The sequence below is a fragment of the Mobula hypostoma genome, chromosome 23, assembly GCF_963921235.1.
Source record: "Mobula hypostoma chromosome 23, sMobHyp1.1, whole genome shotgun sequence".
Classification (NCBI taxonomy): domain Eukaryota; kingdom Metazoa; phylum Chordata; class Chondrichthyes; order Myliobatiformes; family Myliobatidae; genus Mobula; species Mobula hypostoma.
Window position 1 is genome coordinate 9,156,607 of NC_086119.1, and position 26,471 is coordinate 9,183,077.

The following is a 26,471-nucleotide window of genomic DNA, read 5'->3' on the forward strand; positions in this document are numbered from 1 at the left end:
GGTGTGGGGAAAGAGTACAAGCTGGCAGGTGATAGGCGAGATCAGATGAGGGGAAAGGTGAGATGCAGTAAGAACCTGGGTGGGGATAGGTGGAGGAGGAAAAAGGCTGAACAAGGCTGAATCTGATTGGACAGTAGACCATGGAAGAAAGGTAAGGAGGAAAGGAACCAGAGGGTGGAGATGGGCAGGTGAGGAGAAGAGAACAGATGAGAGGGAGGAATAGGTAAGAAGAGAGGAATTATTGATATTATTGAGAGATATTATTGGAATATAAATACCATACTGGAATATACCTACCACATAAATGTTTGACTACAAGATTAGATTCAAGATATTCTACAGCAACAGGCTTACGTTCAGATTTGCCAAAGCAGTTCTACCATCTCCGTGGCACAAAGCAGAAACATACTGGAGTACCACACACTTGCCAATAAGAGCAACTCCAAAAACACTCATGGTGGGTGCAATAGAAAAACATACGGTGGCATGGTAGCATAGCAGTTAGTGTAACGCTTCACAGTGCCAGTAACCCAGGTTTCATTCCCTGCTGTCTATAAGGATTTTTGACTGTCTTCTCTATGACTGTGTGGGTTTACTCCGGGTGCTCCATTTTCCTTCCACATTCCAAATGACATATGGGTTAGTAGGTTAATTGGTCACTTGGGTGTAATTGGGCGGTACAGGGGGCATGTCAGCATGCTTCTTTAAAAATATATTTTATACTTGCCATCACCTGGAACCAACGACCCCCCATAGCTGGCATCTAACCCAGCATGCAGGGTCTCTCCGTGAATACTGCACGGTGTCGTCACTGTGTATCATCGATACAATGATGTTTATTTTATAGCTTTAGAAGTACAGCACGGTAACAGGCTCTTCCACAGACGCTAATCGTCCAAACTGTGTTCTTTCTTGTCGGGCGAGCTCGCGCTGCCCTATTACACCCACGTGACCAGAGAGAAGACTGTACGGACACGCAGCTGCAGTACCGTGTGAAGAGCAAACAGGACAGAGAGCAATAGTTTAAACGGAAATGTTGGAAGTTTTCAAATTGAGACACAAGCTTATAGTCAATGAAAAACTTATAGCAATGTCACAGTCAAAAGGAAAACAAATTCTACAAGAAATAAAACAATTTGAACAATTCAGTAGACCAGGTAGCAACTTTGGGGACAGGAATAATGTTATAGGACATGGACTTTCTATCAGAACGTTCTTCTTTCACCCATGACATCTACTTTTCTAATTATGTCAAAGGAATGTCATGAGTGAAACATTTTCCTGGCTCTTTTACACTTGCTAAATTGTTAGAGCAGTTATTTCTCTTAATGGTTCCAGATCGCACCAAAGACTGGTCTGAAATATTATCTTTTGTTTCTCCAGCTTCTCCTAACCTACTGAAAATTTCCAGCATTTCTACTTGAATTCCTGATTTCCGTCACCTGCAGGAAGTTCTTTTCATGGAATGGACTACCTGAAGTGATATAAATAAGAGAAAATCTACAGATGCTGGAAATCCAAGTGAGACACACAAAATGCTGGAGGAACTCTGCATGCCAGGCAGCATCTATGGAAAAGAGTACAGTTGGTATTTCAGGCTGAAACCCTACAGCAAGATTGGGGGGAGAAAGCTGAGGAGTAGGGTTAAAAGGAGGGAGAAACACAAGGTGACATGTGAAACTGGGAGGGGGAAGGGTGAAGCAAAGCTGGAAAATTGATTTGATGGAAGAGATACGGGGCTGGAGAAGGGGGAGTCTAATAGGAGAGGACAGAAGGCCCATGAAGAAAGAAAAGAGGGGAAGAGCACCACAGGGAGGCAATGGGCAGGCGAGGAGATAAGATGAGAGAGGGAAATGGGGATGGGGAATGGTGAGGGGGGGGCCATTACTGGAAGTTTGAGAAATCGATGTTCATGCCATTAGGTTGAAGGCTACCCAGACAGAATATAAAGTGTTGAAGTGTAATAATACTGTTTTAGGACTGACAGATATTAAGCAGCTCTGTGGCAGTGTATGATGAGGAGAGATGCAGCATGTATTAAGGATGCATGGTGTTCCTAAAAATAAATATACCAAGACTGAGAAAGAACATTACAATAGAAAACATCTATTGTATGATCTCATCACTGTTACAGTGGATAGAAAACTAATGTGGTTGTTTAAAATTGGATAGAAACATAGATTGCCAGGCATTATATTTAGAATTGGAAGAAGGGAAGCAACGTACCATTTTAAGAACTGCTTCTTCTCGTCTGCCATCTCTGAATATTATCAGAATCAGGTTTACTATCACCAGCATATGTCATGAAATTTGTTATGTGTCAGCAGTACATTGCAATACATAATATTTAAAAATGGTAAATTACAGTTAGTGTATATACTGAAAAGTTAAATAAAGTAAAATGAAAAAAGAGAAAAGAAATAGTGACCTCTCTGTTCCTCTTATGCACCACTTATTAATTAATTGTACCTTATAGTAATTTGTTATGTCTGCACTAAACTGCTGCCACAAAAGGACTTATAAGAGGGTCTCTTGCTCACTGCTACCAAGGGAAGGTCCTTGCGTTCAGGTGATTGCTCTTCCCCTCGATGCTGTTGGTGGATGGTGCCGTACCAAGGCTTAATCGACACGGATTGTAGATTTGGACTCTCAGGTTTATGACATGTTCTAGTTCTGGTCACTCTTTTTTGTTGCCACTTTTGGGTGAATTTTGAAGCGGGGCAGCCTGCAGATAATGAACACTGAGCCGAACTGTACCGAAATATGCCCTTTGTGTTTTTATACTCTGTGTTTTCACTTGTTTCTTTTGTTGCCGTTTGCATGATTTCTTTTTGAGTGGGAGGAGGGGGTGTTTGCTGTTTTTCTTTGGGCAGGTTGGTTCCGTGGTTCTTTGCTTTTTGACTCTCTGTGAGGAGGATGAATTTCAGGGTTGTATACTGCATACATACTTTGATAATACATGTACTTTGAAACTTTTAACTTTGATTAGCTTCGTGTACATCAAAATAAGAGAGTGAAATCTGGTAGTTTTGTGTCACAACCAACACAGTCCATGAATTGTGCTGGGGTCAGCCTGCAAGTGTCACCACAATTACAGCAGCAACAGAGCGCGCCCACAACTAACTAACCGTAATGCATACACCTTTGGAATATGGGAGGAAACCGGAGCACCTGGAGGAAACACACATGGTCACGGGGAGAGTGTACAAACTCCTTACTGGCAGTGGGGAATTAAACCCCAATCACCCCTGGGTGTCGTTGATGATCTATCCTGGATCCAAAATATCAATGCAGTTACAAGGAAGGCACAACAGCGGCTATATTTCATTGGGAGTTTGAGGAGATTTGGGATGTCACCAGACTCTCGCAAATTTCTACAGATGTACTGTGGAAATCATTCTGACTGGCTGCATCACCATCTGGTGTGGGTGGGGATGGGGGGGGCACTGCATATGATCGAAAGAAGCTGCAGAAAGTTGTGAACTCGGTCAGCTCCATCATGGGTACTACCCGCCCCAGCATCTCAGACATCTTTAAGAAGCAGTGCCTCAAAAGGGCAGCATCCATCATTTAAAGAACCCCATTCACCCAGGACAAGCCCTCTTCTCATTGCTGCCATCAGGGTTGAGGTACAGGAGTCTGAAGGCACACATTCAACAATTCAGGAATAGGTTCTTCCCCTCTGCCATCAGATTTCTGAATGAATGCGAACCCATGAACACTACCTCACTACCTTTTTTTTCTTCTTTTGCGCTACTTTTTAACTTTTTAATAAAGAAAGATATATGAAGTGACATGAATCAAGTTAAGTACGGGGAAGTTCATGCAGAAATGTTGGGAAGAGCAGTGTATCATTTTGTTAATTCTGTGCAACTGTCAGATATCAATGGTTGTCTTTGCTGCAAGATATTCAGCAATCTCCTACTTGCAAATGATAAGGACCTTATAACAACATCTAGGTCAGCTGACAGTATATGTGGATAACAAAGAATTGTTGCTACATATAACTTGAAGACAAAGATCATGTCATTTAGGAGATCTCAGGAAAGCGGTTCGATTATAAAACATGGAAAAACCACATAGCTCCTTGAAGCTGTCTTGTCATTCAAGCAGACTTGGGCTAATCTAAACCTAACCCTCACACTCAAGTTACCTTCGTGTTCCTTACTCCCTTTAAACAATAAATAAAGTTTATTGTATGTATTGATGCGCATGCGATACACAAATTGTATGTGAATCTGAAGCAAATTGGCAATTGATCTAACCTTCTCTACTTCGCAAGGTGTGTGTAGGTTCGGCATGTCATCCAGAACTTTGACAAAGTTCTACAGATGCACAGTGGAGAGTATCCTGACTGGTTGCATCACAGCCTGGTATGGAAATACCAATTCCCAAGAACAAAAAAGCCTAGAAAAAGTGGTGGATATAGCCTCGTCCATCACTGGAAAAAGCCCTCCCCTCCAGTGAGCTGCAGTGATGTGGACTACAAATTACAACAGGAAATAGAAAAGGCTTGTCAGAAGGGCAGTGTTATGATAATTGTGGGGGATTTTAACATGCGAGTGGATTGGGAAAATCAGGTCGGCACTGGACTTCAAGAGAGAGAATTTGAAGAATGTCTGTGAGATGGCTTTTTAGAACAGCTTGTTGTTGAGCCCACTAGGGGATTGGCTGTACTGGATTGGGTATTGTGTAATGAACCGGAGGTGATTAGAGAGATTGAGGTGAAAGAACCCTTAGGAGGCAGTGATCATAACATGCTTGAATTCACTGTGAAATTTGAAAAAGAGAAGCCGAAATCTGATGTGTCCGTATTTCAGTAGAGTAAAGGAAATTACAGTGGCATGAGAGAGGAACTGGCCAAAATTGACTGGAAAGGGACACTGGCGGGAAAGACGGCACAGCAGCAGTGGCTGGAGTTTATGCGAGAAGTGAAGAAGGTGCAAGACAGGTATATTCCAAAAAAGAAGAAATTTTCGAATGGAAAAAGGATGCAACTGTGGTTGACAAGAGAAGTCAAAGCCAAAATTAAAGCAAAGGAGAAGGCATACGAGGAAGCAAAAATTAGTGTGAAGACAGAGGATTGGGAAGTTCTTAAAAGCTTAGAAAAGGAAACTAAGAAGGTCATTAAGAGGGAAAAGATTAACTATGAAAGGAAGCTAGCAAATAATATCAAAGAGGATACTAAAAGCTTTTTCAAGTATATAAAGAGTAAAAGACAGGTAAGAGTAGATATAGGACCGATGGAAAATGATGCTGGAGAAATTGTAATGGGAGATAAAGAGATGGCGGAGGAACTGAACGAGTATTTGCATCAGTCTTCCCTGAGGAAGACATCAGCAGTATACCGGACACCCAACGGTGGCAGGGAAGAGAAGTGTGCGCAGACACAATTACGACAGAGAAGGTACTCAGGAAGCTGAATAATCTAAAGGTAGATAAATCTCCCGGACCAGATGGAATGCACCCTCGTGTTCTGAAGGAAGTAGCTGTGGAGACTGCAGTGGCATTAGCGATGATCTTTCAAAAGTCGATAGATTCTGGGATGCTTCCGGAGGACTGGAAGATTGCAAATGTCACTCCGCTATTTAAGAAGGGGGCAAGGAAGCAAAAAGGAAATTATAGACCTGCCAGCTTGACATTGGTGGTTGGGAAGTTGTTGGAGTCGATTGTCAAGGATGAGGTTACAGAGTACCTGGAGGCATATGACAAGATAGGCAGAACTCAGCATGGATTCCTTAAAGGAAAATCCTGCCTGACAAACCTATTACAATTTTTTGAGGAAATTACAAGTAGGCTAGACAAGGGAGATGCAGTGGATGTCGTATATTTGGATTTTCAGAAGGTCTTTGACAAGGTGCCACACATGAGGCTACTTAACAAGGTAAGAGCACATGGAATTACGGGAAAGTTACATACGTGGATAGAGCGTTGGCTGATTGGCAGGAAACAGAGAGTGGGAATAAAGGGATCCTATTCTGGTTGGCTACCGGTTACCAGTGGTGTTCCACAGGGGTCTGTGTTGGGGCCGCTTCTTTTTATATTGTACATCAACGATTTGAATTATGGAATAGATGGCTTTGTGGTTAAGTTTGCTGACGATACGAAGATAGGTGGAGGGGCCAGTCGTGCTGAGGAAACGGAGAATCTGCAGAGACACTTGGATAGATTGGAAGAATGGGCAAAGAAGAGGCAAATGAAATACAATGTTGGAAATGAGAGGGTTAACATATGAGGAACGTTTGTCTGCTCTTGGACTGTATTCCTTGGAGTTTAGAAGAATGAGGGGAGACCTCATAGAAACATTTTGAATGTTAAAAGGCATGGACAGAGTGGATGTGGCAAAGTTGTTTCCCATGATGGGGGAGTCTAGTACGAGAGAGCATGACTTAAGGGCACCCATTCAGAACAGAAATGCGAAGAAATTTTTTTAGTCAGAGGGTGGTGAATCTATGGAATTTGTTGCCACGGGCAGCAGTGGAGGCCAAGTCATTGGGTGTATTTAAGGCAGAGATTGATAGGTATCTGAGTAGCCAGGGAATCAAAGGTTATGGTGAGAAGGCGGGGGAGTGGAACTAAATAGGAGAATGGATCAGTTCATGATAAAATGGCGGAGCAGACTCGATGGGCCAAATGGCCGACTTCTGCTCCTTTGTCTTATGGTCTTATGGTCTTATCTACAAGGAGCGCTGTCATAGGAAAGCATGTTTGCTTCTCATTGCTGCCCTTTAGGAAGGAGGTACAGGAGCCTTAGGTTCCACACCACCAGGATCAGGAAGAGTTATTACCCTACAGCCAAGAGGCTCTTGCACCAGCGTAGCGTGAATAACTTCACTCACCTCAACACTGAACTGATTCCTCAACCTACACTTTCAAGGACTCCACACCACTGTTCCCTCTAAGGGGGGTGGGTGTGTGTGTGTGTGTGTGTGTGTGTGTGTGTGTGTGTGTGTGTGTGTGTGTGTGTGTGTGCGCACGCACGTACACATCTTTTGCTACTAGCACACACAGAATTTAATTTAAACTGTGCACAAAAGTCTGTCACCCTATACCTCATTGACATGGTAAGTATATTTCACAATCGTACACAATTACATTTCCTTTTGAGGTTTCTGATGCAGACAGTGTTGATAACATGGAGTTTGCGATGATTTGTCTGCAGATTTTAGAAATGGCTTATTTATACTGTTTTTATTGAAGAAATTATTCAGTGCACACATTGTTGTCACTGGGCAAAAATATTGCACAGCACAAGATTTTTGCGCACTCTAGTCATTCCAAATTAGAGGGAACATTGTCCAGATCCTATGTTCTCACTGTATTTCTTTATTTTCCTGTAAGCGCCTGCAAGAAAATAAATATCCAGGTAGTATGTGGTGATATGTGTGTACTTTGATAATAAATTACTTTGACTTTTACTTTTAATGTTTTACTTTATTAAAAATGTCATAGAGATACAAGTTGTTATTGGACATCTACAATTCTGTTTATCTTTGTTCCATTCTCTCTAAACCTTGCTTTGCACTCAGATTTATTTGTCCTGTCTTTCTCCCTCTCACAATGACTTAACTCCCTCCCTACCTCTGTGCTTGACTGTGCTGTGTATACAGTAAAGCCCATGCTACCAAATTCCCATCAATTCACTTGGAGACGATTGAACTCACTCTTCATGATCGGTTGTCAAAGAGCTGGGAGGTCTTTATGTGTCAGCTTTACTTTGAATGATGGGCCTATTTTTTGCAGTACCTTAGCTTTTTGATCTTCTGCAATTTCTGATCTAGACTGAGGCTCAGACCCCAAACACTTGACCTCCTCTGACTACTTGTGAACGTGTAACTTCCCATCCAAGGATATTCTAACGGCACCCCTCTTGAATCATTGTATCTCAAGAATTCCTTTTGTCTAACTTGCCTAACATCTGTTCTATGTTCTCCTGTTTCAGATTTAAGTAAATGTGAACACTAGAGAGAGGTGTTGTAAATTGTTCATGGGACCACTTCGTCAAGCACCTCCGCTCCATCTGCTAATAGCGGAACTTCCTGGTGGCCAAACATTTTAATCCCAATTCCCATTCCAACATGTTGGTCCTGGCCTCTTCTTGGTTCTCAGAGTTGAGGAGCAAAACCTTATATTCTAGGTAGCCTTCAACCTGATGGCACGAATATCGATTTTTCCTTTTAGCAAAAAAATTTCCCTCTGCCTCCTCTCTTCTTCTGTTCCCCACTATGGCCTCTTATGTCTTCTCACCTGCCTATCACCTCCCCCTACATCCTTTCCTCCTTCCCATTCCCTGTGGTCCCCTCCCTTCACCTAAGAGATTCCTTCCTCCCTTTAACTCTTCAACCCACCTGGCTTCACCTATCACCTTCTAGCTATCCTCCCCCCCCCCACCAATCTTTTAATTCTGGCATTTTCCCTCTTCCTTTTCAGTCTGAAAGTAGGGTCTCGGCCAGAGCCCCACAACCCACCACGTCTATGCAGACGGTTCTCCCCGTCTACTCTAGCTTCACAGTCCTGGGTGTCAACATCTCAGAGGATCTTTCCTGGGCCCAACACATTGCTGCAATCATGAGGAAGACAGGCTAGCGGCTCTACTTTATCAGGAGTCTGAGGAGATTTGGTATGTCACCAAAGATTCCCGCACATTTCTACAGATGTATAGTAGTTGCATCACACCCTGGTACCCAGGCGCTGATGCAGAGGATTACAAGAAACAGCAGAGCGTTATAGACTCGGCTATTCCTATCATGGGCATAACCCTTCCTGCCGTTGAGGTCCTCTTCATGAGCCGGCGCCGCAAGAAGACCATCACCACCTGGGACACGCCTGCTTCTAATTGCTACTGCCAAGGAGGAGGAACAGAAGCCTACAGACCCACACTCAATGATTCAGGAACAGCATTTTCCCTTCCACCATTAGGTTTCTGAGGGTCCATGAACTCATGGACACAATGTCGTTATCAGCTTTTGCATCATTTGTTTACTTTGTAGTGATTTTTTTATGCTTTAAAACACATCTTTCCCTCCCCCCCGAATTCCTGCTTTCCGCAGGGATTGCTCCCTACTTGACTCCCTTGTCCATTCATCCTTCCCCACTGATCTCCCTCCTGGCGCTTATCCTTGCAAGCGGAACAAGTGCTACACCTGCCCCTACACCTCCTCCTTCACTACCATTCAGGGCCCCCAAAAGTCCTTCCAGGTGAGGTGACACCTCACCTGTGAGTCTGTTGGGGTCATATACTGTGTCTGGTGCTCCCAGTGTGGCCTCCTGTATAGCGGTGAGACCCGACGTAGATTGGGGGACCGCTTCACCGAGCACCTGCACTACGTCTGCCAGAAGAAGCAGGATCTCCCAATGGCCACCCATTTTAATTCCACTTTCCATTCCCATGCCGCTATGTCAATCCATGGCCTCCTCTACTGTCGCAATGAGGCCACACTCACGCTGGAGGAACAACACCTTATATTCTGTCAAGGTGGCCTCCAACCTGATGGCATGAACATCGATTTCCCGAACTTCCAGTAATGCTCCCTCCCCTTCACAATTCCCCATCTGCCTTTCCCTCTCTCACTTTATCTCCTTACTTGCCCATCATGACCCTCTGGTGCTCCTCCCCCCTTTTCTTTCTTCCAGGGCTTTCTGTCTTCTCCTATCAGACTGCTCCTTCACCAGCCCTGTATCTCTTTCACCAATCAACTGCCTAGCTCTTTACTTCATCCCTCCCCAACCCGGTTTCACCTGTCACCTTGTGTTTCTCTCTCCCCTCCCCCACCTTTTAAGTCTACTCATTTTTTTCTCTCCAGTCCTGCCGAAGGGTTTTGGCCCGAAACGTCGACAGTACTTTGCTCCATAGATGCTGCCTGGCCTGTTGAGCTCCTCCAGCGTTTTGTGTGTTGTTTGCATTTCCAGCATCTGCAGAATTTCTCTTGTTTTAATCAAATTTCATGATATATGTCAGTGATAATAGAAGAATGGGGGGTGACCTCATTGAAACCTATTGAATGGTGAAAGGTCTTGATGGAGTGGATGTGGAGAGAATGTTTCCTATGGTGGGGGGACACAGCCACAGAATAAAGGGGCATCCATTTAGAACAGAGATGAGGAGGAATTTCTTTAGTCAGAGAGTGGTGAATCTGTGGAATTCTTTGCCATAGGCAGCTGTGGAGGCCAAGTCTTTAAGGCAGGGGTTGATAGATTCTTGATTGGTCAGAACATGAGGGGATATAGCAGGAGACTAAGGCTGAGAGAAAAAATGGATCAGCCATGATGAAATGGCAGAGCAGACTCAATGGGCCAAATGGCCTAATTCTGCTCCTCTATTTTATAGCCCTATGTTATAAAATAGTGTTCCCATGCACCATTGATATTTTTGTGAACGATTTATTACATTTGTCCAAGTGGAGCTGCATGGTAGCATAGCAGTTAGTGTAACGTTTTGCAGCATAAGCGATCAAGGTTCAATTCCCACTGCTGCCCGCATGGAATTTGTGTGTTCTCCCCGTTTACTCCCACTTTCCAAAGACGTACAGGTTGGTAACGTGTAGTCAGTGCCACGTTGGCAGTGGAAGCATGGTAACATTTGCGGGCTGACATCTTTGGGCTGTGTTGGTCGTTGACAAAAATGACACATTTCAGTGTATGTTACGATGTACATGTGATAAATAAAGCTAATCTCTCTCATCTCTCTTCCTCTACAGTTAGTATCTTTGTAAAGGATCTATTATGTTTATCCACAAAAGGGACATTGGTGGCTGAAGGAAACAACAAAGGTTCTTTCCATGATGTCCCGGAGAACTTCACTTGCAATGTAATACTATGGAAGTTCACCCACTATTGTAACAAATTAACGGACAGCAGGACTCTAAAAACTGTATCGAGATAATGAGAAGATAATCTATTTTTAGCGATGCTGGTTGTGAGATTAAATATAGGGTCAGGACACTAGGGAGAACTCCCCTGTTCTTCATCAGAACAGTGCTGCAGGAGGACAGACGGCTCTTTGGAACAGGTTAGCATCCCTGGCAAGGCCCCCACCGCTGGGATTGATCACTTGTCTTCGGATGCACATGGGCCCTCTGCCAGAGATTTCCAGAATGTTATGCTTTTATTCCAGATTGCCGATTTCCCCCCCCCCCCATTATTAGTCTGTCTGCTGTCTGAAACCAACTCTAATTCGCCTTCATTTCTGATTTGCTTTTGCGTGTAACATCAAAGCTGCAGCCACTTGTCAGTGAAGTAGATGTAAATTCATGAGCAGTAGGGAGTGCTCGGAAAACCTGAAGACGCAGACACATATAAAATTACTCTGAATTGTCAAGGCTCTTTATATGACTTCACCAATACAAAGATTACATTTCTCTGACAGTTCTCATGCTGTGGCTAATCAAGCTAGTGAAAAGCTAATTTGTTTCAGAGGTTAACTCTCCCATATGTCTAATACTCATAGAGCCAACCATCTAATATAGTACTGCATTGCCTAAGTCATTGTAGTCATTTCATTCACCCAATAATTCCAGCAATTGTAACCACACAGAATTTATTTTCTCGGGATCATATGCTACTCAACGCAGCAGACAACCGTCGGTGTGATTGTGGCCTTCAAAAGAGCCCATTACTGAGAAAACACACACTGGCTTACCGTACACACCTGCATACACATTCGCTTTCTTCACACCTGTTGCCCCTTGCAAGTGTGTTAACAAACTCTATACACTTAGTACCAAACAAGAGAAAATCTGCAGATGCTGGAAATCCAAGCAACACACACAAAATGCTGGAGGAACTCAGAAGGTCAGGCTGCATCTATGGAGAAGAGTAAACAGTTAACATTTCGGGCCGCGACACTTCATCAGGACACAGCGGCCAATTTATTAGGTACACCAGTACAGCTGCTCATTATTGCTAATATCTAACTAGCCAATCATACGCCAGCAACCCAATGCATAAAAGCATGCTGACATGGTCAAGAGGTTCAATTGTTGTTTAGACCAATCATCAGAATAAGGGAAGAAATGTGAGCTCAGTGACTTTGACCGTGGAATAGTTTTTGGTGCCTAATGGGGTGATTTCAGTATCACAGAAATTGCTCATCTCCTGGGATCTTCACACACAACAGACTCTAGAGTTTACAGAGAGCTGTGTGAAAAAAAACATCCAGTGAGTGGCAGTTCTGTGGGTGAAGATGCCTTGTTAATGAGAGAGGTCAGAGGAAAATGGCCCGATTGGTTCAAGCTGACAGGACGGTGACAATAATTCACAGGCTACAACAGTGGTGTGCACAAGAGCATCCCTGAACATACAACACATCGAACCTTGAAGTGGACGGGCTACAGCAGCAGAAGACGACAAGCATACACTCAGTGAATAATTTATTAGGTACAGGAAGCAGTGAGTGTACATGGAGTGTAGTCCATGAACATTCAGCTTTCAACCATCTTGTCTGGGCATTTTAACTTCCCTTGTCTATCACTGTTCCACCACACGTAATGGCCATACCTTAGTGCAGATATTGCAAATAGCTTTTACACTTAAGGTGCACTGGGACATTAATAAAGCTCTCTCATGCCATATCCATCACAAAATTGTCTAACGTAATTCTATTGCCCTTTCCTCGTAACCTTTAATATCTCTTCTCTCCCTCATATACTTTCATTAATTTTTCCTTAAATCTTGAGACTGAATTGACTACAGAAGAAACGCAAGCGCACACGACACAGAAGGCCCATCATATGTGTGTTGTCTCTTTGAAATACCCAACCATTTATTCTCGATTTCCTGCCCTTTCTCTGCGACCTTTCAGCTTTTTCATCTTAACAACTTTTATATATTTTTGCTTCCAGCAGCTTCTGGTAGGTCACTCCATGCTCTGACAACCCTCATGAAATAAAATACCTCTGACCTTTTTAATATTCCTCCTTGCACTGGGCTGCACCAGCACAGATGGTATCAATGGCCGCCCTTTATTACCCAGAGAAGGTAAGAACACACCAAGGCTGGACTGAGTAAGCCACAGGAGATAGGCATCTGTGAACCACCTGTGTCCCTGCATTTAGAATAAATGCTCCTGCTCTAATGCAGAAAAATTAGCTCTGGATACAAATTGAGTTCCGTGGCTGGCTTGTGCATTCTTCTGCTGAATCTAAATTTATGAGACCCACATTCAAAGGTTCAAAGTCAAAGATTCAAAGCAGATTTATTATTGAAGTATGTATGCAGTATACAACCCTGAAATTTGTCTTCCCACAGAATGTTTTCGGGCTGATTCTAATAATGAAACCATTCATTCCACCTTCCTTTATGCTTCAAGTAATGTTGGTCCATGATTTCCTCTACTGCCACAATGAGGTCAAACTCAGGTTGGAGGAGCAACACCTCATGTTCCATCTGGATAGCCTCCAACCTGATGGTATAAACATTGGTTTCTCCAATTTTGAGTTATTTCTCACTGCTCCCCTACTCTCCTTTTCCATTCCCTGTTCTGGCTTCCCTCTTACCCTTCTCTTCTCTCTACCTACCCATCACCTCACTCTGGTGGCCCTCCTTCTTCCCTTTCATAGAAAATAGAAAACATAGAAAATAGGTGCAGGAGTAGGCCATTCGGCCCTTCGAGCCTGCACCGCCATTCAGTATGATCATGGTTGACCATCCAACTCAGAACCCTGTACCAGCCTTCCCTCCATACCCCCGATCCCTTTAGCCACAAGGGCCATATCTAACTCCCTCTTAAATATAGCCAATGAACTGGCCTCAACTGTTTCCTGTGGCAGAGAATTCCACAGATTCACCACTCTCTGTGTGAAGAAGTTTTTCCTCATCTCGGTCCTAAAAGGCTTCCCCTTTATCCTTAAACTGTGACCCCTCGTTCTGGACTTCCCCAACATCGGGAACAATCTTCCTGCATCTAGCCTGTCCAATCCCTTTAGAATTTTATACGTTTCAATAAGATCCCCCCTCAATCTTCTAAATTCCAGCGAGTATAAGCCCAGTTCATCCAGTCTTTCATCATATGAAAGTCCTGCCATTCCAGGAATCAATCTGGTGAACCTTCTTTGTACTCCCTCTATGGCAAGAATGTCTTTCCTCAGATTAGGGGACCAAAACTGCACACAATACTCCAGGTGTGGTCTCACCAAGGCCTTGTACAACTGCAGTAGTACCTCCCTGCTCCTGTACTCGAGTCCTCTTGCTATGAATGCCAGCATACCATTCGCCTTTTTCACCGCCTGCTGTACCTGCATGCCCACTTTCAATGACTGGTGTATAATGACACCCAGGTCTCGTTGCACCTCCCCTTTTCCTAATCGGCCACCATTCAGATAATAATCTGTTCTCCTGTTCTTGCCACCAAAGTGGATAACCTCACACTTATCCACATTAAATTGCATCTGTCATGAATTTGCCCAGTCACCCAACCTATCCAAGTCACCCTGCATCCTCTTACCATCCTCCTCACAGCTAACACTGCCGCCCAGCTTCGTGTCATCCGCAAACTTGGAGATGCTGCATTTAATTCCCTCATCCAAGTCATTAATATATATTGTAAACAACTGGGGTCCCAGCACTGAGCCTTGCGGTACCCCATTAGTCACTGCCTGCCATTCTGAAAAGGTCCCGTTTATTCCCACTCTTTGCTTCCTGTCTGCTAACCAATTCTCTATCCACATCAATACATTACCCCCAATACCGTGTGCTTTAAGTTTGCACACTAATCTCCTGTGTGGGACCTTGTCAAAAGCCTTTTGAAAATCCAAATATACCACATCCACTGGTTCCCCCTTATCCACTCTACTACTGACATCCTCAAAAAATTCTATGAGATTCGTCAGACATGATTTTCCTTTCACAAATCCATGCTGACGCTTCCAAATGTGCTGTTATCACATCTTTGATAACTGACTCCAGCATTTTCCCCACCACTGATGTTAGGCTAACTGGTCTATAATTCCCCGGTTTCTCTCTCCCTCCTTTTTTAAAAAGCGGGGTTACATTAGCCACCCTCCAATCCTCAGGAACTAATCCAGAATCTAAAGAGTTTTGAAAAATTATCACTAATGCATCCACTGTTTCTTGGGCTACTTCCTTAAGCACTCTGGGATGCAGACCATCTGGCCCTGGGGATTTATCTGCCTTTAATCCCTTCAATTTACCTAACACCACTTCCCTACTAACATGTATTTCCCTCAGTTCCTCCATCTCATTAGACCCTCGGTCCCATGGTTCACTCTCTTCTCCTATCACATTCCTTCTTCTTCAGCCTTTTACCTCTTCCATCTGTTACCTCCCAGCTTCTCACTTCACCCCTCCCCCACCCACTCACATTCCCCCTCACCTAGTCTAACCTATCACCTGCAAGCCTGTACTCCTTCCCTCCCCCCACCTCGTCATTCTGTCTTCCTCCCCCCTTCTTCTCCAGAAGGGTCTCGGCCCAAAATTTTGACTGTTTATTTCCCTCTATAGGTGCTGCCTGACCTGCTGAGTTCTTCCAGTGTTTTGTGTTTGGATTTCCAGCATCTGCAGAATCTATTGTGTTTATGTAATGTGGGCAGGCTATTCGGTCATCTGGTCTCGGCTGACCTTGGAAAGATCTGTTCACTTCGTCTTTCACTAGCCTACCATTGTTCTTACCCTAACATCCTGCTGCAGGTGAAGATTAAAGGAAGTACAAGAAGTATTAGAGAGGGCTCGAGGAGAAGGCTTTTTTTTCTGGAGAGAATGGTGGAGGTGTGGAACTTCTGGCTCAAAAGATTACTGGGGTAAGAATCTTCTTCTGATCTACAAAGTCCCTGCATGCCTGCTTGTTATGCCTCTCTATTTAGTGATCATTACTGAGGCGCTGTAACCTTCAAGGAGGCTGTGGAAGGGTAAAGGATGGTCTAGAAATTACAGTACTGTGCAAAAGTCTTAGGCACACGTAAAAAATAATTTTGTAAAGTGAAGATGCTTTCAAAAATAACAAAATGAAAAGCTTCTAAATATCAAAAATTTACTACTACCCTACTCTTAAAGCCATAAGACCTATGAGCAGAATTAGGCCTAAGTACACTGTTGTGCAGTTTTATAAGAAAATCGTCTGATAGGTTGTTCCAAGCATCTTGGAGAACTTGCCACAGTTCTTCTGCAGACTTTGGCTGTCTTGCTTGCTTCTGTCTCCAGGTAATCCCAGACAGCCTCAGTGATGTTGAGATCAGGGCTCTGTGGCGGCCATACCATCTCAAACCATATAAAAAATTTAGGGTGCCTAAGACTTACATTTCTGAATTGGAGGCAAGGTGAAATTCACTACCATAAAACAGGAACAAAAATCAAACTGCTGGAGGAATTCAGCAGGTCAAGCAGCATCTGTGGAAGAGGAAATCGGGGGAGAAACATGAAGCAACTTAGTTATGGTAGAGTAAGGTTTCTGAACCCAGGAATACTACCTCATCAGTTTGCACTATTACATATATGGTACTGTGTTGCCCTTAAGGCATTTATTTGACTTTGTTTGTAACTATTTTCTAGTTAAAGTTAAAGGTTGATAATTAAGTTACAGTATAACAAAGGTAAATTTATTGTCTATGGTATTTCATGGCATGCAATGACATCACCTCCGGTTTCGCCGCGTCTTGGTTCGGGAAGGTGTGAAGGTGGGTGCCATGCGTGCAGCATGATCGTGAAGGGCTCCGTTTCTACCCACAAAGAAACATTATAGAAGCAATGCCGTAAGTTCCCATGAATGTATTTGAAGTAAAAATATTAACGCGGTTTCTGTTAAGGAAGCGGCAGTTGGGGTGGCGTGTGTGCCGGCTTTTCAATTTCAAACGCGGGGTCGGCTCGAGCCTGATGGCGGTTTGACGCGACCCCCTCCCTCGCTACTCGGGGCGGCTGGAGACACTCGCTAAAAGAAAAGAGCGCGTGTGGTCTCCAGAATGAAACAGACACTGTGTATGTTTGTAATTTTTTATCAACAGTTTTCACCATACGATGTTAGTGTGAAAGAGTGAACAGTAAATGGTTAACCTTACTATGACTCTGTCTTCACTGGCTCCGGTTTAACTTGGTGTTTAGTCAGAGTTTCAACACACTGCACGAGAACACTACAGGTACTTTTTTATGTCCTGCACTATACAATTGCCGTAAAAAATTTATGACATATGTCAATGATAATACACCTGATTCAGATTCTTGGGTCTCTTAAGACAGCACCTAGCAAATAACGATGACGGCAGCTGCTTGCGTGTAGGTCTAAGTCTAGTTTAAGATGGAGCTAGTGAAGCATAGTGACGACTTGCGGGTAGCAAAACAAACAAGTTACTGTACTAATCAGACTTTTTCTTGGAAATGATCACTGAACTCAATTGTTGGGGTGTGAACTGAAGTTCCAAAGTTGCAGGATGGTTGTGGCACGGTGTGTACAGGCTGAATTGCGGCAGCTTGGCCCAAGCTGGGAGTGGGGATGAGCCAATGTTCGGCCATTGCTGGAGTGGACTTGGAGGTGATTCGACGCAGCAGAACCGAGGTGAGGCAAACGGAGGCAGTGCAGAGACAAGGCAACGGGGACCAGGCCTGGGCCCGAGAGCAAGGAAAAAACCGAGGCTTGATCGAATTAAGCGCTGAGCCGAATTGGAAAGGTCGGGTATAGGTAAAATTGAGGCAGCAGTGTCCGGGCTTGACAGCGTACTGAGCAGCAGGGCTTGGATCTGAGAGTGAGGAAGGACCCTGAGTTTGGATGACTTAAGTGCGGCCAGATTGAGAAGGTCAGGGTGTTGGGGCCGGTTCAGCTCTCCGTTCCACGAGGTTTACTTGTCTATACGCTGAACTACGGCTCCTCAGTCAGTTGCAGTGATGACTGGCTTCATGACTGTGGACTCATTTTGGCCATTTCCGTTCAGAACACTATTTGCACAGTTTGTTTTTTTTCCCTGCACATTGGTTGTTTGGCGGTCTTCTCTTTCTATGGGTTCTATTGGGTTTCTTTTTTTGTGGCAGCCTGTAAGAAGACAAATCTGAAAGTTGTAAATAGTAAACATACTTTGATAATAAATGTACTTTTAACTTTGCAGTCTATATCACCTTGAGAGTGTTTAGGGCGAATATGTTCCCTGAAGATGCAAGGAAAGAGAGCAAGCCAAAGGAAACTGGCTGCCAAAAGATGTCAAGGGTTGGATAAGATAGAATACATATGGCAGGTGTAGAAAACTAAAAATGGGTGAAGCCTTTCAGGAATACAGACAGTGTACAGAGAGGGTTACTTAAAAAAAAAACAAGAACAACAGGAATTCTGCAGATGCTGGAAATTCAAGCAACACACATCAAAGTTGCTGGTGAACGCAGCAGGCCAGGCAGCATCTCTAGGAAGAGGTGCAGTCGACGTTTCAGGCCGAGACCCTTCGTCAGGAGTAACTGAAGGAAGAGTGAGTAAGGGATTTGAAAGTTGGAGGGGGAGGGGGAGATCCAAAATGATAGGGCCGTCTTCTCCTATCATTTTGGATCTCCCCCTCCCCCTCCAACTTTCAAATCCCTTACTCACTCTTCCTTCAGTTAGTCCTGACGAAGGGTCTCCGCCTGAAACGTCGACTGCACCTCTTCCTGCAGATGCTGCCTGGCCTGCTGCGTTCACCAGCAACTTTGATGTGTGTTGCTTAAAAAAAAACAACTTGGGAAAATAAAGAGGGTCACAAAAATCCCAAATCAATTTTATAATTATATTAAGGGCAAGAGGGTAACTAAGGAAAGAGCAGGCCGCATGAGGCGTCCAAATAGCAATCTGTGCACAGAGCCAGAGGATGTGTGTGAGTGAATACTTCTCATCAGATTCAGAGAGAGGAACAACGTTGTTGTTTGAGGGTTCAGGGAGGGAAAATGGGGAGATTCTGGAACATAATATTATCAACAAGGGAGCATGAGATGTATTAGTAAGCTTAAAGGTAGGTTAGTCCTCAGGTCTGATGGGAGATATTCCAGGCTTATTGGGGTAAGGAGCCCTGGGGCCTGACAGAAATTTTCTAAGAATAATTAATTTATCTTTGCTGGCCACGTACAAAAGTGTCAGATGACAGGAGGAAAGTGTGTTCAGTCAAAAGGGCAGCAGGGATAAGGTAGTAATTGCGGGCTTGTGCATCTAATGTCAGTGATAGGAAGTTAAATGCATTTTATTTCTTTGTTTATTTATTATTTGCTTGTTTCTTTAAAGATACAGCGTGGTAACAGGCCCTTCCGGCCCAGTGAGCCCACAACTGGCAATTATAGCCATGCAATCCATTAACCTTGTGTGTTTAGAACGTGGGAGGAAGCCCACGAGGTCACGGGGAGAACGTACAAATGCCTTACAGACGGTGGCAGGAATTGAAGCCGGAACACTGGTGCGGTAATAGCGTTATGTTGACTCCTACGCTACTTCGCCACCTACAACTGAGCGCTGTTGGTGCTGCTCTCATCTGGGCAAATGCGCAGTATCGCAGCATGCTTCTGCCTTGTGCTCTAGAGGGGAGTCTAATGTCAGCGGCAGGGAAATCTGAGGAACAGGATTACTCTACATTTGGAAAGTCAGGGATTAATCCAAGTCAGCATGGTTTTGTTGAGGGGAGATCCTATTTGACCAATTAGATTCAGACGATGTGGGCCTAAGTAAGGTTTCTGACAAGATCATACAAGGGAAATCTATCCAAAAGGTTAGAGTCCATGGGATGCAAGGTGTGGCAAAACTGGATAAAACTGGGCTGAAGGTGGGTGACAGAGGGTGAATAAATAAATAAATAAATAAATAAGACTGAGAACATGAGAATAAAAGGAGTCTGAAGGAAGTCAGCAAATGGAAATGGATGAGAGTCACAAGTGAAGGCAGAGACCCCAGAGGGTTGGTGGAGGTCACAGTGACTGAGAGAGCTGAGATCAGGGAGGAATGGAAATACGAGGATGAGTATTTTAATGTAAGGAGATTGCAGGACCTGAAGCCTGTCACGTCAGTGTGCATATGGGTGATGAGGCAGAATACAGGCAACAGGGTTTTCAGTCAAGATATGAGAGACAGCAGATGCTGGAATCAGGAACAAGGCACAATCTGCTGGAGGATCTCAGCAGGTCAAGCGGTGTCTGCGGGAACATTTCAAGCCAAAATATTGCGAATTTATTTCCTCCCACAAATGCAGCTTGAGTGACAGCTCACCCAGTGTAGACAGGAAATACTGCATGACAACTCAGGTTGCACATTTTTTTCAATCTTTTTTAAAACTTCTGTTGGTCATGGGCTGTTGAAGGGTGAGCAGAGACGGGCCGCACCAGAGCCACCCCTGCTCCTGTCAACTCTGCAGGGTGGCAGATCAAGTGAGTGTAGGCCTGCAGCTGGGTCGAACCATATACCACCTCATTCCAATGGGAATAGATTCATGTAACATGTGTTACATTTAATTTGCTAAATAAATTATTAAATGGGCCTGGAGGCAAAACTCAAAATTGGCTGCTTCAGTCTAGGTGATTGAATTCTTGACCAAATCGAACGCTTCCCTGGAAGAAACAGCTGCGTGCCAATTGCGAATCACACTTACTGACAACCTGAGGCATTTCTAGGCTGTGCACGCCTCCCAAATGAAACATCAATTGGAACCAAGACACTAGTATGCCTGTTGCAACTAATATATGAAAAGTTATTTTTAGAAAATTTATATCTATCACAACCGCTGGATAATCAAAAGTCTGTTTTTTTAGTGAGGTCATGTCAGTACAAAAGGCAGTCAATCAGAACAAACAAAGGACCGTCAGACTGAAGTAAAATATTTGAACAGATCACCTACTTGTGCATTAGTTTTATACTGGCTGTGTCAATGAACTAATCCCCTACAAACTCCTGTAATGAATGCCGCAGTACATCAATCTGAGCAAGCAGACAGGCCCTCATCAAAAAGACCATATCAGTAGCGCTACAGTTATGGCCTCAATTGTAAGGTTGACGTTCAGGTCCCACACCACCAGGTTCAGGAACAGTTATTACCCTATAACCATCAGGCTCTTGAACTGACTTGGATAACTTCACTCACTGATTCCACAACTATAGACTTATTTTCAAGAGCTCTACAATTCATGTAGAGGAGCCTGAAGGCACATACTCAACGATTCAGGAATAGCTTCTTTCCCTCTGCCATCAGATTTCTGAATGGACATTGAACCCATGAACACTACCTTACTACATTTTTTACTTTTATTTTTACACTGCTTATTTAATTTAACTATTTAATATACTTATATATACTTAGTGTAATTTAGTTTTTTCTCTATGATTATGTACTATACTGTACTGCTGCCACAAAGACAACAATTTTCACAACGTGCTGGTGATACTAATTCTGATTCTGATGTTCTTGGTATTTATTTATCTATTTATTTATTTATGTATGTATGTATGCATGCATACGTGTATTTATTTATTAATTTTTGTATTTGCTCAGTTTGCCTTCATTTGCACATTGACTGTCAGTATTTGTCCGTGTATAATCTTTCATTAATTCTGATGTATTTCTTTATTCTACTGTGAATGCCTGCAATAAAATGAATCTCAGGATAGTACATGGTGACGTGTACAGTGGATTCTGGTTAATTGGGACACAGCAGGACAGTACATTTTACACAGCTGCCCCAATTAGGCAGTTCCATGAAAATAGTTAAAAAGATATAAAAAAGACAAACTTGAGTAATAAACTATGTACTTAAGTAAAATACAGAGCAAATTAGAATGCTACTAATACTACTACAATACTATAAAACTGCATATTAGTTCCTAATACTTAGCGACTGAGGAATTCATCCACATTGTGTCCTTTTGATTATAAATGAACAAAATCATGGAGAAGAAGATGGCGACGCGACAGCAGCGCGCAAGGCCTCTCCGGTGATGAATATCTGTTATCTGTCAAGCAGGGGACCGTGCACAATTCTGATTTGATGGAGACAGATGTGAGAGTACGGAACATCTGGAAAACTTCTGAAATGCCCACTTCGCTGCCGCTGCTACTATGTGGTAACCGGAATCTCTGGAGCAGAAGGCCCCAAAATCCTCGGCTTTGATTGTTTCAGTGGCCGGGGCTAGGTCGAAGGCGCTCGGGAGGCTGTGTATCGGAGGGGCTGGTCAGAGGCTCGGAATTTTCAGACGGATGGACTCAGTGTCCGCTGTGGTCGGCTGCTTCCAAGGCATCGGCAAGTTGACGGTGCCTGGAGGTTTATGGCAGGGAGTTTCTCCCTTTTGCCGCCTGCTATCGGGGACTCAGGAGTCGATTGACTTGGGGACTTTTGAGACTTTTTTTACCGTGCCCATGGTTTGTTCTTCATCAAATTATGGTATTGTTTTGCACTGCTGTAACTATATGTTATAATTATGTGGTTCTGTCAGTGTCAGTCTTTGGTTTGACCTGTTTTCTGTGATATCACTCCGGAAGAACATTGTATCATTTCTTAATGCACATATGCATTTCTAAATAACAATAAAAGAGGACTGAGTGTTCTCATAATCTAAAAAAAAATAAGCTTGTGTAGATAATGGGAGTGCCTTCATACAATGCAGTCGATGATTGCATCCTACAAATCTTCACTTTCATTGTAACATTCAAGATGATTGTTGATGCTTTTAAATTCTTCATAGGTTCTAACTTATTGATGTAGTGAAATTGTTTCATTTTCACTCCCAGCCATTTCTGGCAAATCCAAGCCTGAATGCTTGAAACTGTAGTGAGCAAAATAATTCTGAATTGTCTGGCTGCTTAATACTCACAAACTATCAGTGACAAAAATCACATCAATTTGAGCAAGTGGGATGAACAATGAAGTGGGACTTGCTCCTGTGTAAATTTATAATCAATGTACATGTTACCATATACCACCTTGAGGTTCATTTTCTTGCAGCCATTTATAGAAGCAAAAAGTAATGAAATAGAATTCCCAAAAAAAATACATAAACAGACAAACAACCAATGTGTAAAAGAAGACAAACTATGCAAGTAAAAAATAATACTGAGAACATGAGTTGTAAAGAGTCCTTGAAAGTGAGGCTGTAGATAGTGGAATCAGTTCAGAGTTGTGGTGAGTGAAGTTATCCATACTGGTTTAAGAACCTGACGGTTGTTGGGTAATAACTGTTCCTGTACCTCCTGCCCGATAGCAGTAGTGAGAAGAGAGGCATGGCCTGAGTGGTGAGGATCTCTGATGATGAATGCTGTTTCCTTGCATCAGCACTCCATGTAAATGTACTCGATGGTGGGGAGGGTTTTGTCTGTGATCATCTGGGCTTTATCCACCACTTTCCATCGCCCTTTCTGTACACCCTATCCTCGTTATATGCGTCTTCAGACTGTGCGGATTCACAGTCATGCGAGGAACCTATTTCTACCAACGTCTCATTATATGCGTCCAAAATTCACAGTTATGCGAGGAGCACTGCCTTCCTGTCAATACAAGTCAGGTGCACACACTTCACAGTCTCACAGTTGAGATGAGAAGCACTGCTTTCCCGCCAATACAAGTCAGGTGCACACGCTTCACAGTCTCACAGTTGAGATGAGAAGCACTGCCTTCCTGTCAATACAAGTCACGTGCACACGCTTCACAGTCTCACAGTTGAGATGAGAAGCACTGCCTTCCTGTCAATACAAGTCACGTGCACACGCTTCACAGTCTCACAGTTGAGATGAGAAGCACTGCCTTCCTGTCAATACAAGTCACGTGCACACGCTTCACAGTCTCACAGTTGAGATGAGAAGCACTGCTTTCCCGCCAATACAAGTCAGGTGCACGCGCCTCATGGTCTTGCTCCCGCCAGTCTCGCATTGGTTTTGGCAAGGTATGGATGCGCGATCTTAAACCTTTGTTGGTTTTACCTACGGTGCAGTGAATTTGGGCTTGAAATATTTAATTATGCCTCCTAAGCGTCCGATGTCATGTCTTGGGCCGTCAGCTGAGCGGCAGAGAACCGCTTTAACACTTGAAAAAAAGTTGGAAATTATAAACAGCGCAGCATCAGCTGAAGGTAACACAGCTCTGGGATGCTGTGGTCGGGAACAGAATCTTGCCTTTAAAGTTCTTTTGTTGCTTGACAACGTGCCAGCCCATGCTAAACATTTGGACAGCATTCATCCTAACATAACAGTGAGTTTCCCGCCGTCTAACACAACATCGCTGATTCAACCACTCGACCAGTGTGATCCACATTCAAGGCGTATGTATTTTTTTACGGCGAACTATCTCTCAGATGCTGCAAGCAACAGATGATTTGGAAAATCCCGGGAGTTTACCAACGGTGAAGGAATGGTGGAAGTCGGAACACTTGGCACAAATGGCAATGGACATGGACCCAAGTTTAGAATGGAGTTGGCATTTCAGTCATTCCCTGCCGTCACCCCTTCTTCCCTGCAAGCAAATTTATGCTGAAAAACAAAATTCTGCCAAGCAAACAACCCTCACCACTTTATGCAAATCGCAGCAATCTTTCTGCTGCCGGCAGTTCTAAGAGTTCTGTGAGTCTTCCTTCACCCCTTGCTGTGCTTGATATTGTCCTGACGACCACAACCATCCACCTTATCCGTGTAAAACTGCCCGACACCACAACAACCACTCATCTCCCGGAGCAAACACACCTGCCACTGTTGGTGAGTACTGTACACCCTCGGATGTTAACTTTCTATGATTTATTACATTGAATAATACCTTAAATTGATTAAATATAATACAAATGTTGTCTTGTAGTACTGCTTTTGTGTCATATTGGTATAAAAATGTGAATAAGTTACAAATAAAACATATTTAGGAAGCCCTCTGGAACACATCCCTATTTTCTCCAATTAAATAATTATTCGCATTATGCAATTTCACATTATGCGTCAACTTCGAGGAACGTATCCCTCGCATATAACAAGGATAGGGTGTACCTGGACATCGGTGTTTCCTTACCAGACAGGATAATCACCATTGTGCATTGATAGAAGTTTGTCAAAGGTGTCGGAGTGAGCGTTACCAATAGAACCAAGCACTTAAGTCGGGGCCAGAATTATGATGGGTGAATACAGTTGTCAATGGTTTGCTAACAAGATCACCAAATGAGGCCCACCACATTGTCCATTTTAGGGGATCAAAACATACAGTACAAAAACCAGCTGTTCGACACAACAGTTTCTTGCCAGTGTTCATACTCCATACAAGCCCATGTCTATTTCTCACTGCTCTCTCCTTCCCTAACTGCACCTCTGCTTCTTGCCTGAAACACTCCCTGAGGTGAAGAACTTCACTGAATTCACTTATCCCAGAAGAGGCACTAGATGGATTCATATCTATGACCCCAGAAACAACGTGCCAGCATTCTTGAGGAAGGCATACTTGCTATTAGAATAGATTACTGTGAGACAGGCTGAAGAACATACAACACAGAACATCACAACACTGTCCAGGCCTTTCGGCCCACAACACTGTGCTGACCTTTGAACCTACTCCAACATCAATCTGGCCCTTCCCGCCTGTAAAGCCCTCCAATTTTTTATCACCCATATATCCATCTAAGAGTTTCTTAAATGCCCCTAATGTATCTGCCTCTACCACCACCCTGCAGGGCACTCCATGCACCCACCACACTGTGTGAAAAAAAACCTCTAATATCGCCTACAATCACCTTAAAAATATGCCCCCTTGTACTAGCCATTTCTGCTCTGGACAAGTCTCTGGCTGTCCACTCTATCTATGCTTCTTATCACCCTTTATCAAGTCACCTCTCATCCTATTTCACTGAAAAGAGAAAAGCCCTAGCTTGCACAACCTTTCCTCATAAGACATGCTCCCTAATCCAGGCAGCATCCTGGTGAATCTCCTCTGCACCCTCTCTGAAGCTTCCACATCCTCACCATAATGAGCTGATGAGAACTAATATTTCTTGCATTCGCAATTAATGTGGGTAGATTTTTTTTAAACTGAGGACAGAAACTGGGGAGGAAGAGGGAGAGGAGGGGATTGTTTCGGAAAAATTCTGACTGACTCATTCAAAATACAAGATGCCAGACTAAGCAAGAAAGTCTGCACAAAATAATAACTCGCTCAGACTCCATAGGAGATGTCTTAGCCTGGTGAGCTCATTTACACCTGGGACCATACTCCGCAAAGAGATAGAAACTGGAACCAGGCAAGTTATACTGACCGAGGCAGCTGTGACCATAATGAACCATGAAGTCAGCTCCAAGTGCCCTGGCTGTGAAGTCATCCACGCAGCATGCCCCATACGTGACGTCACCCATTATCAGTGTGTCAGCTCCCGTGAACCTAGAAAACAAACCCAAGCATCACTGACCATCTCTGAACATCCACATACACTTTTAGCAGCATAGGGGGTTTCAAATGCCCTGATTTATGGAAATATGATTTACCACTAGATTTCCCAGACAATTTTAAAGAATTTTTCAGGCGTAATTGGGTTCCGCAGGCTCACTGGGCAGGAAGAGCCTTTTACTGTGCTGTATCTCTAAACAAAATAA

The 26,471-nt window shown here is 43.6% G+C and overlaps 1 protein-coding gene across 2 annotated transcripts in view; it reads right to left on the minus strand.

The window, feature by feature from the left end:
• Positions 1-26,471, minus strand: part of dph1 (diphthamide biosynthesis 1) — an 831,546-nt gene that overhangs the window by 447,291 nt on the left and 357,784 nt on the right. For both annotated transcript variants that reach the window (XM_063031915.1, XM_063031914.1), the window contains one exon: positions 26,138-26,259. In XM_063031915.1, the coding sequence (XP_062887985.1) occupies positions 26,138-26,259 (122 nt within the window). The remainder of the gene's footprint in view (positions 1-26,137; positions 26,260-26,471) is intronic.